This window comes from Protomyctophum bolini (genome assembly GCF_963924005.1).
Source record: "Protomyctophum bolini genome assembly, chromosome: 15".
Lineage (NCBI taxonomy): Eukaryota > Metazoa > Chordata > Actinopteri > Myctophiformes > Myctophidae > Protomyctophum > Protomyctophum bolini.
Window position 1 is genome coordinate 2040904 of NC_137876.1, and position 15897 is coordinate 2056800.

The window sequence follows — 15897 nt, forward strand, 5'->3', positions numbered from 1 at the left end:
AGGAGACATTAATATTATTATTATTATTATTATTATTATTATTATTACTACAGCTCTGCTACCTTCACACCCATGTGTCTCATCTTACCTAGGAGACATTAATATTATTATTATTATTATTATTATTACTACAGCTCTGCTACCTTCACACCCATGTGTCTCTCCTTACCTAGGAGACATTAATATTATTATTATTATTATTATTATTATTATTATTACTACAGCTCTGCTACCTTCACACCCATGTGTCTCATCTTACCTAGGAGACATTAATATTATTATTATTATTATTATTATTACTACAGCTCTGCTACCTTCACACCCATGTGTCTCTCCTTACCTAGGAGACATTAATATTATTATTATTATTATTATTATTACTACAGCTCTGCTACCTTCACACCCATGTGTCTCTCCTTACCTAGGAGACATTAATATTATTATTATTATTATTATTATTACTACAGCTCTGCTACCTTCACACCCATGTGTCTCTCCTTACCTAGGAGACATTAATATTATTATTATTATTATTATTATTATTATTACTACAGCTCTGCTACCTTCACACCAATGTGTCTCTCCTTACCTAGGAGACATTAATATTATTATTATTATTATTATTATTATTATTATTATTATTATTATTATTATTATTATAGCTCTGCTACCTTCACAGCCTTACCTATCTTATATTTACTAATGGAAATACTGTATGTCATATTTCTAATTCATCATCATCTTATATTTACTAATGAAAATATGTCATATTTTTAATTCATCATCATCTTATATTTACTAGTGAAAATATGTCATGTTTCTAATTCACCGTCATCTTATATTTACTAGTGAAAATATGTCAAATTTTTAATTCATCATCATCTTATATTTACTAATGAAAATATGTCATATTTCTAATTCATCATCTTATATTTACTAACGAAAATATGTCAAATTTCTAATTCATCATCATCTTATATTTACTAATGAAAATATGTCATGTTTTTAATTCATCATCATCTTATATTTACTAGTGAAAATATGTCATGTTTCTAATTCATCATCATCTTATATTTACTAGTGAAAATATGTCATGTTTCTAAGCAGCACGAATAAACGGTGTGTCTTTGATGTAATGATTGAACTAAAGCTGTGTGAGGTCACCGAGGTCATGAATGAACAGCCAATGGACACTTACTTCTATACATCCTGCTCTTCACCTGTGGAGAGAGAGAGAGAGAGAGAGAGAGAGAGACAGACCATAATACAGTTAGATCTGTCATCATAAATGGCAGGTATTGATTCAAGAAACAACAGAAAAGTGTGTGTGTGTGTGTGTGTGTGTGTGTGTGTGTGTGTGTGTGTGTGTGCGTGCTTACAGAGCTATAGCAGCGACAGCTGAACATCATTAATGTGATCAGGCCGACCAGGCTGGACACGATCACCGGTTCCCATGGCAACCCGTACACGTCTGGTCCTGGTCTGATGTCATCAGGCAGCGCCGACACCACCTGAGGGGAGAGGAGGGGAGGGATATATCTCTGGTCATTCAAAGTCCCCAAAACACCCAAAACACCCTGGACAACGCTCTACACGTCCCAGACTCTTCTCCCTTCTCTAAAACACCCTGGACAACGCTCCACACGTCCCAGAACTCTTCTCCCTTTTCTAAAACACCCTGGACAACGCTCCACACGTCCCAGACTCTTCTCCCTTCTCTAAAACACCCTGGACAACGCTCCACACGTCCCAAAACTCTTCTCCCTTCTCTAAAACACCCTGGACAACGCTTCACACATCCCAGTCTGACTCTTCTCCCTTCTCTAAAACACCCTGGACAACGCTCCACGCGTCCTAGACTCTTCTCCCTTCTCTAAAACACCCTGGACAACGCTCCACACGTCCCAGACTCTTCTCCCATCTCTAAAACACCCTGGACAACGCTCCACACGTCCCAGACTCTTCTCCCATCTCTAAAACACCCTGGACAACACTCCACACGTCCCAGACTCTCCTCCCTTCCCTAAAACACCCTGGACAACGCTCCACACGTCCCAGACTCTTCTCCCTTCTCTAAAACACCCTGGACAACGCTGCACACGTCCCAGAACTCTTCTCCCTTCTCTAAAACACCCTGGACAACGCTCCACACGTCCCAGACTCTCTTCCCTTCTCTAAAACACCCTGGACAACGCTCCACACGTCCCAGACTCTCCTCCCTTCCCTAAAACACCCTGGACAACGCTCCACACGTCCCAGACTCTCCTCCCTTCTCTAAAACACCCTGGACAACGCTCTACACGTCCCAGACGCTTCTCCCTTCTCTAAAACACCCTGGACAACGCTGCACACGTCCCAGAACTCTTCTCCCTTCTCTAAAACACCCTGGACAACGCTCCACACGTCCCAGACTCTCCTCCCTTCTCTAAAACACCCTGGACAACGCTCCACACGTCCCAGACTCTCCTCCCTTCCCTAAAACACCCTGGACAACGCTCCACACGTCCCAGACTCTCCTCCCTTCCCTAAAACACCCTGGACAACGCTCCACGCGTCCCAGACTCTCCTCCCTACCCTAAAAAACCCTGGACAACGCTTCACACATCCCAGACTCTTCTCCCTTCTCTAAAACATCCTGGACAACGCTCCACACGTCCCAGACTCTTCTCCCTTCTCTAAAACACCCTGGACAACGCTCCACACGTCCCAGACTCTCCTCCCTTCCCTAAAACACCCTGGACAACGCTCCACACGTCCCAGACTCTCCTCCCTTCCCTAAAACACCCTGTGCAGACTTATAAAAGAGTCTGTAACACCTGACTGCAACTAGAAAAGTCAACACCAGAAATGTACCTCTCTAATACATGCTATGTTCATTATTTACTTAGTTTCTTTGAGGCACTACAACGCTCTCTCTGCACTCTATGCTCATGTGACTATTGACCTTGTTTATCCCAAGATCTACAAGCTCATAGCGCGCCACCGAGTGGCGCACTATGAGCTTGTAGGTCTGCTATTTTTGAAAAATCGAAGAACGACTGACACAGAAACATAGATTTTTCAGAAAACTGTCAGGATGTAGAAGAACATTTTTAGAATCTGATCTCAGGTCAGAATGGGTTATAGCAGCACACGTTAAACGATCACAATAAAGTTGTGGTGGTGTGTCATGGTGGTGTATGGTCCAGGGACCACTGTTTGAGTGGAAGGCTACAGGTGGTCCCCAGCTAAATGAGTGTATAGAACCCTTAAGTCTATTTGGTTTCATTTTACGCTCTCAAGAGTATAATAAGTCTACACGATTGTCGATGAGAGAATGTAGAATAATTGTCATTTTGATCAACATTTGCCTGTTGTCTCTCCTAATGGTGCAGCATGAGATTATGGACAAAATCTTATCCAATGACAACAACATATTCTTTAGTTTTGGGTCTGAGAGGCTAAATGTCATCAAATGGTGGTTCCGCGGCTCAAATGTTGAACAAAATAATGGACTTTGCTATGAAAAGGGTTGAAAACCACTGCTTTTGTCAATAGGCATTGCACAACGGAATGGCAAAAGAGAAGGAAATGATAGTAGCAAGTAACGCCTGCAAGAAGCACAAGAAAACTGCTGTTTCACTGCTTTAAGATTGAGATAACAAAGGGGCACGCACACACACAAAACACACACACACACACACACACACACACACACAAAACACGCGCGCACGCACACACACACACACACACACACACACACCTGCTCTGACAGTAGTAGAGATCACATGGTTTATCCGTAGTACCAGCTGATACAGATCAACCATATCATTCACAGCCAAGAACACGTTATCAATACATAATCAATGTATATCTGATATCTGATCTACAAGCTGCTCACAGCTGCTCTCATCAGATCCGACAACATCCACTGCAGTTTACATGTACAGTCACGCACATACACACAAATGTGGAACGCCCCTAACCAACTGTCATTAAGACATGTGAATCCCTAGACTCCTTCAAAACCGCTCTCAAAGGGCACCTATACGGACGGCTGCAATTAGAAACTGGCCCTTGTAAAATCAGAATCCCCCCCCCCCTTTTTTTCACTCACTGTATATGTTTTTCCCCCTTTTTACTTCCTTTTTAAGATGATTTCCTGTTTGTGTATATTTGTACGTCTCCAAATGTTATGGTTAATTGAACAAGGTTACTCTTGTAAACAAGTGTAATGCTTTATGGTGTCGTCCACTCACACACAGTTAACAGTTTTTGTATCGAGTTGTGCTTGAAATGTACTGTAATTATGCAAACTGTAAATACATACTACAATCAATCAATCAATCAAACAGGCACACGCAGGCGCACACACACACACACACACACACACACACACACAGAGTTCACACGGGACAGATGTCACACCATCACAACAAAAGTACGATATTTGAGTACAAAAGAAAGGACCACAACAAGCCATAGTGCTTTCTTGGGTATTAAATCCCATTTAGCAGACCTTGTATAATTGAACTGTACTTTACTGTGCTTCGTTATATTAATGAACTATTTCGATCATAATCATTCAATCAAACGTACGGTGTAATACTGTATGGCGTCGTATACACTGGCAACAGTTCTGAACTGAGTTGTGCTTGAAATGTACTGTAATTCTCCAATCTGTTAATACATGCTACATGCTAACAACACACACACACACACAGTGCCACATACACCCAGGATAGCATGCTAATGCTACATGCTAACAACAGACAGTAGTGTGAACGTCGAGGCTAGCATGCTACAGGCTAACAACACCACATACATCCAGCACCGTCTCCACCGCCCGGCTGTAGTAGTTCTCCGGCGGCATGCACACCGCCGCGGCCACGGTCTGTTCTTCCGCCATGTTGCTCTTTGTCTTCCGTTACTTTAATTCTTTCATTTGACTGAATAAATAAATTTATGTTTTTTTTTTCATTGGTGTGGAGGTGGTAGTAATAATAACGATGAGGTGGACAGCCCGGCCGGCTGGCTGACAATGTCAACATTACAGTGTTGCCAGATTGTGTGAGAGAAATAAGCAGCCCAAAGTCTATGAAAACAAGCCCAGAAGAAGCAACTACATATACTGGGGATTTATTTAGAAAATAGCAGATCTACAACAACAAGCTCGAGCCTCGATGTGACGCGTTTGTTCCTGTTGTTAAACCTTTTAACAACAGAAACAACAAGACCAAATAAAGTGCTCTCAATTCGAAACTGGCCCCTATAAAAAAAAGGTTACACTCCGGCCCTATACTTTCCCAAACTGTAATTTTTTTCCTGTTTTTTCATAAAAGTCTACTGTGTATTTTTACGTCTTTAAAAGTCCTGATGAATTGAAGATGGAGGACCCTGATGAAAACAATTAAGTCTTAGTGCTTTTCCTGGTTGTATCAGCTTGTTGTATTGACTTGTAGTTTCATTTGAAATCATGTACCTATTATTTCTACATATACTGTGAATAACATGTTCAATCAATCCCCACCGCCCCCCCCCCCCCCCCCCTATTTCCCCCCTCAGTGTATATGTATCTTTTCCCTTTTTGCTTCCTTTATGATGAATTCCTGTTCTGTTCTTTAACTATATAGAAGTGTCTATTTGTACGTCTCTAAATGTTTTGATTAATTGAACACGGTGGACCCTCTTGTAAGTTGTAAACAAGTGTAATGCTTAATTGGGTCGTCCACTCACAGTTAACAGTCTTTGTATTGAGTTTGTGCTTGAAATCTATACTGTAATTCTGCAAACTGTTAATAAATATTTCAATCAATCAATCAAACCAATCAATCAATCAAAAAAGCAACTTTAAACAGAAATAAGCCCAAAGTCGCTTACCATAAGCAGACATGGCAACACCCTCGTCACAGTAAACTGTGGGTCTAAAGCCCACCCTCCTGCATCCGGTCGTTTTCACGCACACAAACAAAAAGCTAAACGGTCTGTTTCCGTATCCGCTCGAGACCCGGACGTGTAACAAGCTGCAACAGTGAAGTGATGACGCCACTGAGACGAGAGGGTCAAACCATGTTCAGCATTTATAGGGGGGGGGAGGAGACGACTAAATACTGCAGAGTGTCTGTTACAGGGAGTGGGTCTCACAATGTATTATAAATAATACTTGTATGATATGTGAACAATGTATAAGTAGTTGTACTATGTCATGTCGGTGTGTAGAATAGATGATACATGAAAGAATGTGCTTGTTTTTTTTTTAACTCCAATAAAAGCATTGCATCATTGTACTCCGCTCCCACCGGAGTGGTCCATTCTTAACGTCACCAATTGTAAAACGCCACACACATTGGCAGAACGGAGCGCATTTAACTTAAAGTGACAAGTGAAGTTATAATAACTACTACTACTACTACTACCTATAACAATAAATCCACACAATGAGAAACTTAACACACACTAGCAAATTATATATTACGGCACACATTAATTAAGGAACTAATGAATTAAATAAATGTAATAATGTATGTTTATCAAACTATAAATGCACCAAGTCTCTGTACTGTATGTCTGTCTGTCTGTACGTCTGCAATCCACACAACTCGAGAACAGTTCGCCCCAACAACTTCAAATTCGGCACACGCATTCTACACCCCCACGGGTAGTGTAGTGCCCGTGTGTCGGTCGGACACACGGTTGTTCAGAACCGCCACAAAAGGCCTCTGCCCGCCCCGGACCACAGCTGCATGACATCGCATGGCCTCTGCCCGGGCCAGACTCCATATTTGGGCATGCCTAAATACGGGTCTGTCCCACCAACTTCTGACATCCGCATAGACTCCATATTTGGGCATGCCTGACAAAGAACTCCATATATGGGCATAAAAGGGGATACCACGAACATCACTTCTGACGTGACTGTCCGTTGGGGGGGCGGACCTGTGTTACATCATCAAGGCATGACAAACGTGTCGTTTTGTCAACTTATAGGTATCGATCCAGCCGGGTCGGCATAGTCGCCGCAACGCACCATCCAACGTGGCCGTTTTATTTCTGTCACCTAAACGCTATCGCCCTGTTTCTCCCCGATCCCATCGTAGGAAGGCACGAAGGAAGCAAGGAAGGAAGGAAGGAAGGAAGGAAGGAAAGGGGAATCTCCCTAGGTCCGTAAATAGGGAGCAGGTCCGAGTCAAAGTCTCCACGATGCCGTCCCGGAGCATCCTGAGGAAGGCGTCGCGGCTGGCGTCCTACAACATCTCGCTGCAGGCGCTGCTGCGCGTGCTCACCTTCCTGGTGAACGGCTTCACGCTGTGGCTGGTGTCCAGCGAGATGAAGGAGGCGTGCCACGGCAGCCTGACGCTGCTCTACGGCACGCTGGTGTTCCTGTCGCGCGAGGCCTTCCGCCGCGCCTGCCTGAGCCGCGCGTCGGGCTCGGGCCACAACTGGCGGCAGGTGATCAACCTGCTGTGGCTGGTGCTGCTGCCGCTGGGCGTGGCGTGGGCGCTGCTCCTGGTGGCCGTGTGGCTGTACCTGCTGGACGCGCCCGTGGCGCCCGCGGGCGTGGCCGTCCCGCACTACGGCCCCGCGGTGCAGATCATCGCCTGGGCCGCCGTGCTGGAGCTGCTGGCCGAGCCCTTCTGGCTGCTGTCGCAGGCGCACATGTTCGTCACGCTCAAGGTGGTCGCCGAGAGCCTGGCCGCGATGGCCAAGTGCGCGCTGACCGTGCTGCTGGTGCTGTGGGCGCCCGGCTGGGGCCTGTACATCTTCGCCGCCGCGCAGCTGGCGTACTCGGCCTTCCTGGTGCTGTGCTACGGCGCCTACTTCCGCCACTTCCTGGCCTCCTCCTCGGACGGAGGAGGCGCCGGCGGCGGCGGCCACGACCGCTTCTTCCCCGTGCGCGCCGCGTGGGACCTGCTGCCGTGGCGGAGGGACCCCGGGGACCCGCTGATCGACCGCGCCATGGCCCGCCTGACGCTCAGCTTCTTCTGGCAGTCGCTGCTGCGGCAGGCGCTGGCGGAGGGCGAGCGCTACCTGACGCTCACCAAGGTGCTGGGCCTGGACGAGCGCGGCGTCTACCACGCCGTCACCAACCTGGGCGCGGCGGCGGCGCGCGCCGTCTTCCAGCCCGTCGGCGAGAACTTCTACGTGTTCTTCGCCAAGGCGCTGGAGCGCGGCCGCGACGCGCGCCACCAGAAGCGCGAGGAGGTGGCGGCGGCGGCCGAGGCGCTGGAGTGCCTGCTGAAGCTGATGCTGGTGGGCGGGCTGGTGGTGGCCGTGTTCGGCTGGTCCTACGCCGCGCTGGCGCTGGACGCCTACGGCGGCCCCGCGCTGAGCGCCGGCGAGGGCCCGGCGCTGCTGCGCGGCTACGCGCTCTACGCGCTGCTGCTCGCCGTCAACGGCGTCACCGACTGCTTCGTGTTCGCCGCCATGAGCCACCGCGAGGTGGACCGCTACAACCCGGTGATGCTGGGCATGTCGGCCGCCTTCCTGCTGCTGGCGTACGCGCTGGCGCACGCCGCCGGCGGCCTGGGCTTCGTGCTGGCCAACTGCGCCAGCGTGGCGCTGCGCGCGCTCTACGGCCTGGCCTACATACGCCGCTACTTCCGCCAGAGCCAGTGGCGGCCGCTGCGGGGCCTGCGGCCCTCGCCCGCGCTGCTGGCGGCGCTGGCGCTGAGCGCCGCGCTCACGGCCGCGTCCGAGGGCCGCTTCTGCTGCGACGGCGGCTGGCTGCGGACGGCGGCCCACCTGGGCGTGGGCGCCGGCTGCCTGGCCGCCGTGCTGCTCACCGTGCTCTGCACCGAGCACAAGCTGGTGACCTTCGTCAGGACGCAGCTGCTGCCGCACAGCGACGGGAAGAAGGTCGTCTAGTCGGGACCAGAGCCGTCTAATGGAAGAGTTATACGACATAGAGGGGGCAGAAACCCAGAGACGTCTAATGGAAGAGTTATACGACATTGAGGGGGCAGAAACCCAGAGACGTCTAATGGAAGAGTTATACGACATTGAGGGGGCAGAAACCCAGAGCCCTCTAATAGAAGAGTTAGGACATTGAGGGGGCAGAAACCCAGAGCCGTCTAATAGAAGAGTTAACGACATTGAGGGGGCAGAAACCCAGAGACGTCTAATGGAAGAGTTAGGACATTGAGGGGGCAGAAACCCAGAGCCCTCTAATGGAAGAGTTAACGACATTGAGGGGGCAGAAACCCAGAGCCATCTAATGGAAGAGTTAACGACATTGAGGGGGCAGAAACCCAGAGCCATCTAATATAATAGTTAGGACATTGAGGGGGCAGAAACCCAGAGCCCTCTAATAGAAGAGTTAGGACATTGAGGGGGCAGAAACCCAGAGCCGTCTAATAGAAGAGTTACGACATTGAGAGGGCAGAAACCCAGAGCCATCTAATAGAATAGTTAGGACATTGAGGGGGCAGAAACCCAGAGCCATCTAATAGAAGAGTTAGGACATTGAGGGGGCAGAAACCCAGAGCCATCTAATAGAAGAGTTAGGACATTGAGGGGGCAGAAACCCAGAGCCGTCTAATAGAAGAGTTACGACATTGAGAGGGCAGAAACCCAGAGCCGTCTAATAGAAGAGTTACGACATTGAGGGGGCAGAAACCCAGAGCTGTTCATGCAGCCTGAACTGAGACAAGCTGGAGTTGGAAATACATTGTTTTCAACGAGGGCGGCGCAAATAAGAGCTAAGCATGTGTGCAACATGACAACTGTTTTAAAGTATTGTACAGTAAACAACTAAAGTCTCTGTAATGTTTATGTTGTACTATTACTACAAAACAATCTAAAATAAAGGGATTTAAGGTCATTAATTGGACTGAAGCCCCATGAAGTGACCAATAGGAGTCTATGTAGGAGAGCCTCCATTGGACTGAAGCCAATAGAAGTCTATGTAGGAGAGCCTCCATTGGACTGAAGCCCCATGAAGTGAACGCAGTTTGTGTAACTCTGTCTATATCCAAGGCTCTGGTCAGGACGCAGCTTCTGCCTCACAGCGGGAAGAAGCTTGTCTTAGTCAAAAGTCAAAGTCAAAAGTCGCACGATTTGTCACACGCGTTACCGCAGTGAAATTTGTTCTCCACATTTGTGCATCTCTTGGAGCGCTGAGCTGCAGCCGTGCTGCGCTCGCTCTGGAATACATTGATTGTTTGATTTGACTCCCTCTCCCCAATCCAACCCCTTGATGCTGAGTGCCAAGCAGGGAGGCATTGGGTCCCATATTTACAGTCTTTGGTATGACCCCGGCCTGGGGATCGAACCCTCGACCTCCCAGTTTCAGGGCGGACGCTCTAACCGCAAAGCCACTCACTGTCTGGTGTAATCTAAGATTCTAAGAGCTGTCCAACAACCGAACGCACCTTTTCACAGAGCTGTCCAGCAACCAAACGCACCCTTTCACAGAGCTGTCCAGCAACCAAACGCACCCTTTCACAGAGCTGTCCAACAACCAAACGCACCCTTTCACAGAGCTGTCCAATAAACCAAACACACCCTTTCACAGAGCTGTCCAACAAACCAAACGCACCCTTTCACAGAGCTGTCCCACAACCAAACCAAACGCACCCTTTCACAGAGCTGTCCCACAACCAAACCAAACGCACCCTTTCACAGAGCTGTCCCACAACCAAACGCACCCTTTCACAGAGCTGTCCCACAACCAAACGCACCCTTTCACAGAGCTGTCCCACAACCAAACGCACCCTTTCACAGAGCTGTCCAACAAACCAAACGCACCCTTTCACAGAGCTGTCCAGCAACCAAACGCACCCTTTCACAGAGCTGTCCAACAAACCAAACGCACCCTTTCACAGAGCTGTCCAGCAACCAAACACACCCTTTCACAGAGCTGTCCAACAAACCAAACACACCCTTTCACAGAGCTGTCCCACAACCAAACGCACCCTTTCACAGAGCTGTCCCACAACCAAACGCACCCTTTCACAGAGCTGTCCAATAAACCAAACGCACCCTTTCACAGAGCTGTCCAGCAACCAAAAGCACCCTTTCACAGAGCTGTCCCACAACCAAACACACCCTTTCACAGAGCTGTCCAACAACCAAACACACCCTTTCACACAGCTGTCCAACAACCAAACACACCCTTTCACAGAGCTGTCCCACAACCGGGATGCCAATATTCATTATCAACACTACGTTTTCTTTCAAAATCGACATTTCACAAAACATAAAAGAGCAACGTTTCACAGCGTTACTGTTAGCAATGAGAGTGACCTGCTTTACGTTGTAATAATAAACACTTTAATAAACAGCTCAGAGTAGGTCAGAACTTGCATTCTGATCAATAAAGTAATATCATATATATCATTATTATAATCATAATAATCTATATATATATGTTAGGTATGTCATATATCTACAGTATGTCTGATCAGCCCAATGCTCTAACAGTCGTCCATACTCACCACGTCAACTTCACTGACATCCATCTGGAAGCAGACGATAGCTTTATCAGTCAAATTCCCTACATGTTATATGACCTCCGGCCTGTCGTACGGTAATAAGTAAATAATACTAATACTACTACTACTACTACTACTACTACTGCTACTGCTATGGTAGTACCTGCTGCCTGTCTGTCTGTCAGTCTGACTGAGGAATGTTTCAATGACGTACGTCGGAATAGCAGCAGAGCTGGCCTGACTGGCTGACAGACGTAGAGGCTATATGGGCTGGACGGCATGCCGAGACAGTCAGGGACAGTCACAGCATGCCGAGACAGTCAGGGACAGTCACAGCATGCCGAGACAGTCAGGGACAGTCACAGCATGCCGAGACAGTCAGGGACAGTCACAGCATGCCGAGACAGTCAGGGACAGTCACAGCATGCCGAGACAGTCAGGGACAGTCACAGCATGCCGAGACAGTCAGGGACAGTCACAGCATGCCGAGACAGTCAGGGACAGTCACAGCATGCCGAGACAGTCAGGGACAGTCACGGCATGCCGAGACAGTCAGAGACAGTCACGGCATGCCGAGACAGTCAGGGACAGTCACGGCATGCCGAGACAGTCAGAGACAGTCACGGCATGCCGAGACAGTCAGAGACAGTCACGGCATGCCGAGACAGTCAGGGACAGTCACGGCATGCCGAGACAGTCAGAGACAGTCACGGCATGCCGAGACAGTCAGAGACAGTCACGGCATGCCGAGACAGTCAGAGACAGTCACGGCATGCCGAGACAGTCAGGGACAGTCACGGCATGCCGAGACAGTGGCATGCCGAGACAGTCAGGGACAGTCACGGCATGCCGAGACAGTCAGGGACAGTCACGGCATGCAGAGACAGTCAGGGACAGTCACGGCATGCCGAGACAGTCAGAGACAGTCACGGCATGCAGAGACAGTCAGGGACAGTCACGGCATGCAGAGACAGTCAGACAGCAGCACCTCCATGTCTTTTAGCCCATTTAGGCCTGAAAATTCTTCTAAATCCTCCAGTTTTCTGAAATAAATATTTTCACAATTTTTCAAATAATAGCAGACCTATACAAGCTCGTAAGGGCGCCACTCTGTGGCGCGCTATGAGCTTGTAGATCTGCTGTTTTTCAATAGCTAAATTATGACAATGTTTAAAACACCAAAAGGGACAACTTTTAAAGGACAACTTTCGTTTTTTTCAACCAAGGTTGATGTTTTAGGTTGTTATTATAGACAAAGTAAAAGATGAGAGTTAAACCTTTTTCATCTGCTGCTTTCTTTCGTTTTAGAGATTTTAGCTATTTTTCACATTCGAACATACGGCTAAATACCTCCTTTTTTACAAAACTTTACTGCGATTTATTTATTAATAGTTACTATAGTCCGGCCACTGCTACAGAGCTGACCATGAGGTTATAATCTTCCCTTCTTCTCTGGAGTCCTGCCTCAAAGCAGACCAGAGGTAGAAAACTGTCCTTCCCTGATGTCATCGCTATAGGGACACATGATGTCATCGCTATAGGGACACATGATGTCATCGCTAGTAGGGACACATGATGTCATCGCTAGTAGGGACACATTATGTCATCACTAGTAGGGACACATGATGTCATCGCTAGGGACACAGGCATCAGTAAAGCAGGAACTGGGGATGGCAATGAAGGACCGGGAAGTCTGGCGTGGCGTTGTGAAATCTATGATGATGATGAGTAAACGTGTGTTTGTACCTGAATGGCGAGCCATCTGACCATCTCCCTGGCCGCCAGGCCATGGACGATGAGGTCACGGAGGAACTGTTGAGCAGAGGTCACGACCTGCTCCGTCACGCCTCCGTTTACTGAGACAGAAACAGAACAAGCATGGAGACACACTGTAAGCACACGTATGAATATGATGAATCTATACTTACTGTCGTACTACGCTCGCTGTCTTGTGCGGTGTCTTTTGCCTAAATTGTCTACTGTACTGTACTGTACTGTACTGTACTGTACTGTACTGTACTGTACCGTACCTTCCTACGACTGTGATGAAGCTCGTGGGTCCAGAGGTTCGGGAGCTGTGGAAGTCTGAGGTTCTGACGTGGCCTCTAGCCCTCTGTCCCCGCTGGGCTCTGGGACTCTGGGGTCTGGGTCTCTGGGCTCTGGGTCTCTGGGCTCTGGGACTCTGGAGTCTGGGTCTCTGGGGTCTGGGTCTCTGGGCTCGGGGTCTCTGGGCTCTGGGACCCTGGAGTCTGGGACTCTGGGCTCTGGGACTCTGGAGTCTGGGTCTCTGGGCTCTGGGACCCTGGAGTCTGGGACTCTGGGCTCTGGGACTCTGGAGTCTGGGTCTCTGGGGTCTGGGTCTCTGGGCTCTGGGACTCTGGGCTCTGGGACTCTGGAGTCTGGGTCTCTGGGGTCTGGGTCTCTGGGGTCTGGGTCTCTGGGGTCTGGGTCTCTGGGCTCGGGGTCTCTGGGCTCTGGGACTCTGGGGTCTGCAGGGTCTCCTGGTTCTGGGTCTCTGGGTTCCTGGTGTTCGGCGCTGGGTTCACCGGGCGGTTCCTGGCGTTCGGTGCTGGGTTCACCGGGCGGTTCCTGGTTTTCGGCGCTGGGTTCACCGGGCGGTTCCTGGTGTTCGGTGCTGGGTTCACCGGGCGGTTCCTGGTTTTCGGCGCTGGGGGTCGGGCTGAAGAAACTAAAGGCGTTCCTGAACAGGCCAAACGCTCCTGCACTCTCGGCGCTCTCCTGCGTGGCCGCGCGCCGCGCGTGTTCAGGAACGACGCGTGCAGCCGAGCCCCTCCCCTCTCCCTCCGTCACGCCAGAGACTCTGTGGTCGTCGTTTATCTCCAGCGGCTTCTCGGCTTCTTCTTCGCTTATTCCTCCTGACGGAATGCGCTCTCTCTCCTCGTCGGACTCCACGACGCCTCGCGTCGAGTTTTCTACCTCTGGTTCTTCTGCCTTCGCTTCCTCCCTCCTCGCTTCCTCCCTCCTCGCTTCCTCCCTCCTCTCCTCCTCCCTCCTCGCTTCCTCCCTCCTCTCCTCGTCCCTCCTCGCTTCCTCCCTCCTCTCCTCCTCCCTCCTCGCTTCCTCCCTCCTCTCCTCCTCCCTCCTCGCTTCCTCCCTCCTCTCCTCCTCCCTCCTCGCTTCCTCCCTCCTCTCCTCCTCCCTCCTCGCTTCCTCCCTCCTCTCCTCCTCCCTCCTCGCTTCCTCCCTCCTCTCCTCCTCCCTCCTCGCTTCCTCCCTCCTCTCCTCATCCCTCCTCGCTTCCTCCCTCCTCTCCTCCTCCCTCCTCGCTTCCTCCCTCCTCTCCTCATCCCTCCTCTCCTCATCCCTCCTCGCTTCCTCCCTCCTCTCCTCATCCCTCCTCGCTTCCTCCCTCCTCTCCTCATCCCTCTTCGCTTCCTCCTTCCTCTCCTCATCCCTCCTCGCTTCCTCCCTCCTCTCCTCATCCCTCCTCGCTTCCTCCCTCCTCTCCTCATCCCTCTTCGCTTCCTCCTTCCTCTCCTCATCCCTCCTCGCTTCCTCCCTCCTCTCCTCATCCCTCCTCGCTTCCTCCCTCCTCTCCTCATCCCTCTTCGCTTCCTCCTTCCTCTCCTCATCCCTCCTCGCTTCCTCCCTCCTCTCCTCATCCCTCCTCGCTTCCTCCCTCCTCTCCTCATCCCTCTTCGCTTCCTCCTTCCTCTCCTCCTCCCTCCTCGCTTCCTCCCTCCTCTCCTCGTCCCTCCTCGCTTCCTCCCTCCTCTCCTCATCCCTCCTCGCTTCCTCCCTCCTCTCCTCATCCCTCCTCGCTTCCTCCCTCCTCTCCTCATCCCTCTTCGCTTCCTCCTTCCTCTCCTCATCCCTCCTCGCTTCCTCCCTCCTCTCCTCCTCCCTCCTCGCTTCCTCCCTCCTCTCCTCGTCCCTCCTCGCTTCCTCCCTCCTCTCCTCATCCCTCTTCGATTCCTCCCTCCTCTCCTCATCCCTCCTCGCTTCCTCCCTCCTCTCCTCATCCCTCCTCGCTTCCCCCCTCCTCTCCTCATCTCTCTTCGTCTCCTCAGAGTCGTAGGGGTGAGTCTCCTGGAGCCGTTCCTTCGCGGCAGCTTCGACCTCTGTGTCTTTGAGCGACGCGTCCTTACCGATATGAAGACTCTCCTGCGCTTCTTGTCTCCTCTCCTCCTCCTTCTCTTCCTCCTCCCTCTCTTCCTCCTCTTCTTCCTCTTCCTCCATCTCCTCCTCGTCCTCATCCTCCCTCCTGTCCTCTCTCCGTTCCTCTTCCTGCATTTAAATTGAAATAATCGATTATTATTGGCAGGAAAATGTCTAAAATATTTGACAATGTGAAAACAACAAGTATATTCAATCTGCAACCTCACAACGAACGTGTGGTGATGCGTTGCGAGCTTATATAGATCTGATATTTTCGACAGAGGTTTATATATTTGAAAACATTTGAAATGGGAACTCATCTTTCTGTATAATTAGTACTTTCACTTTTGGTACTTTAAGTACATTT

The 15897-nt window shown here is 49.8% G+C and overlaps 2 protein-coding genes across 2 annotated transcripts in view; one reads left to right on the forward strand and one right to left on the reverse strand.

Moving 5' to 3' along the window:
• The window catches only part of mia2 (MIA SH3 domain ER export factor 2), a gene marked incomplete at its 5' end in the record, with an annotated part of 43874 nt that extends 28209 nt beyond the window's left edge, over positions 1 to 15665 (reverse strand). The window contains 4 exons of the mRNA XM_080783397.1: positions 1199 to 1220; positions 1380 to 1511; positions 13158 to 13267; positions 15521 to 15665. Coding sequence (XP_080639523.1) covers positions 1199 to 1220; positions 1380 to 1511; positions 13158 to 13267; positions 15521 to 15665 — 409 coding nt within the window. The remainder of the gene's footprint in view (positions 1 to 1198; positions 1221 to 1379; positions 1512 to 13157; positions 13268 to 15520) is intronic.
• Positions 7180 to 8844, forward strand: LOC308329125 (man(5)GlcNAc(2)-PP-dolichol translocation protein RFT1-like; the record flags this gene model as incomplete). Its single annotated transcript, XM_080783332.1, has 1 exon — positions 7180 to 8844. The coding sequence occupies one exon, from the start codon at positions 7180 to 7182 to the stop codon at positions 8842 to 8844; it is 1665 nt and encodes a 554-aa protein (XP_080639458.1).
• Positions 15666 to 15897: the final 232 nt, after the last annotated feature.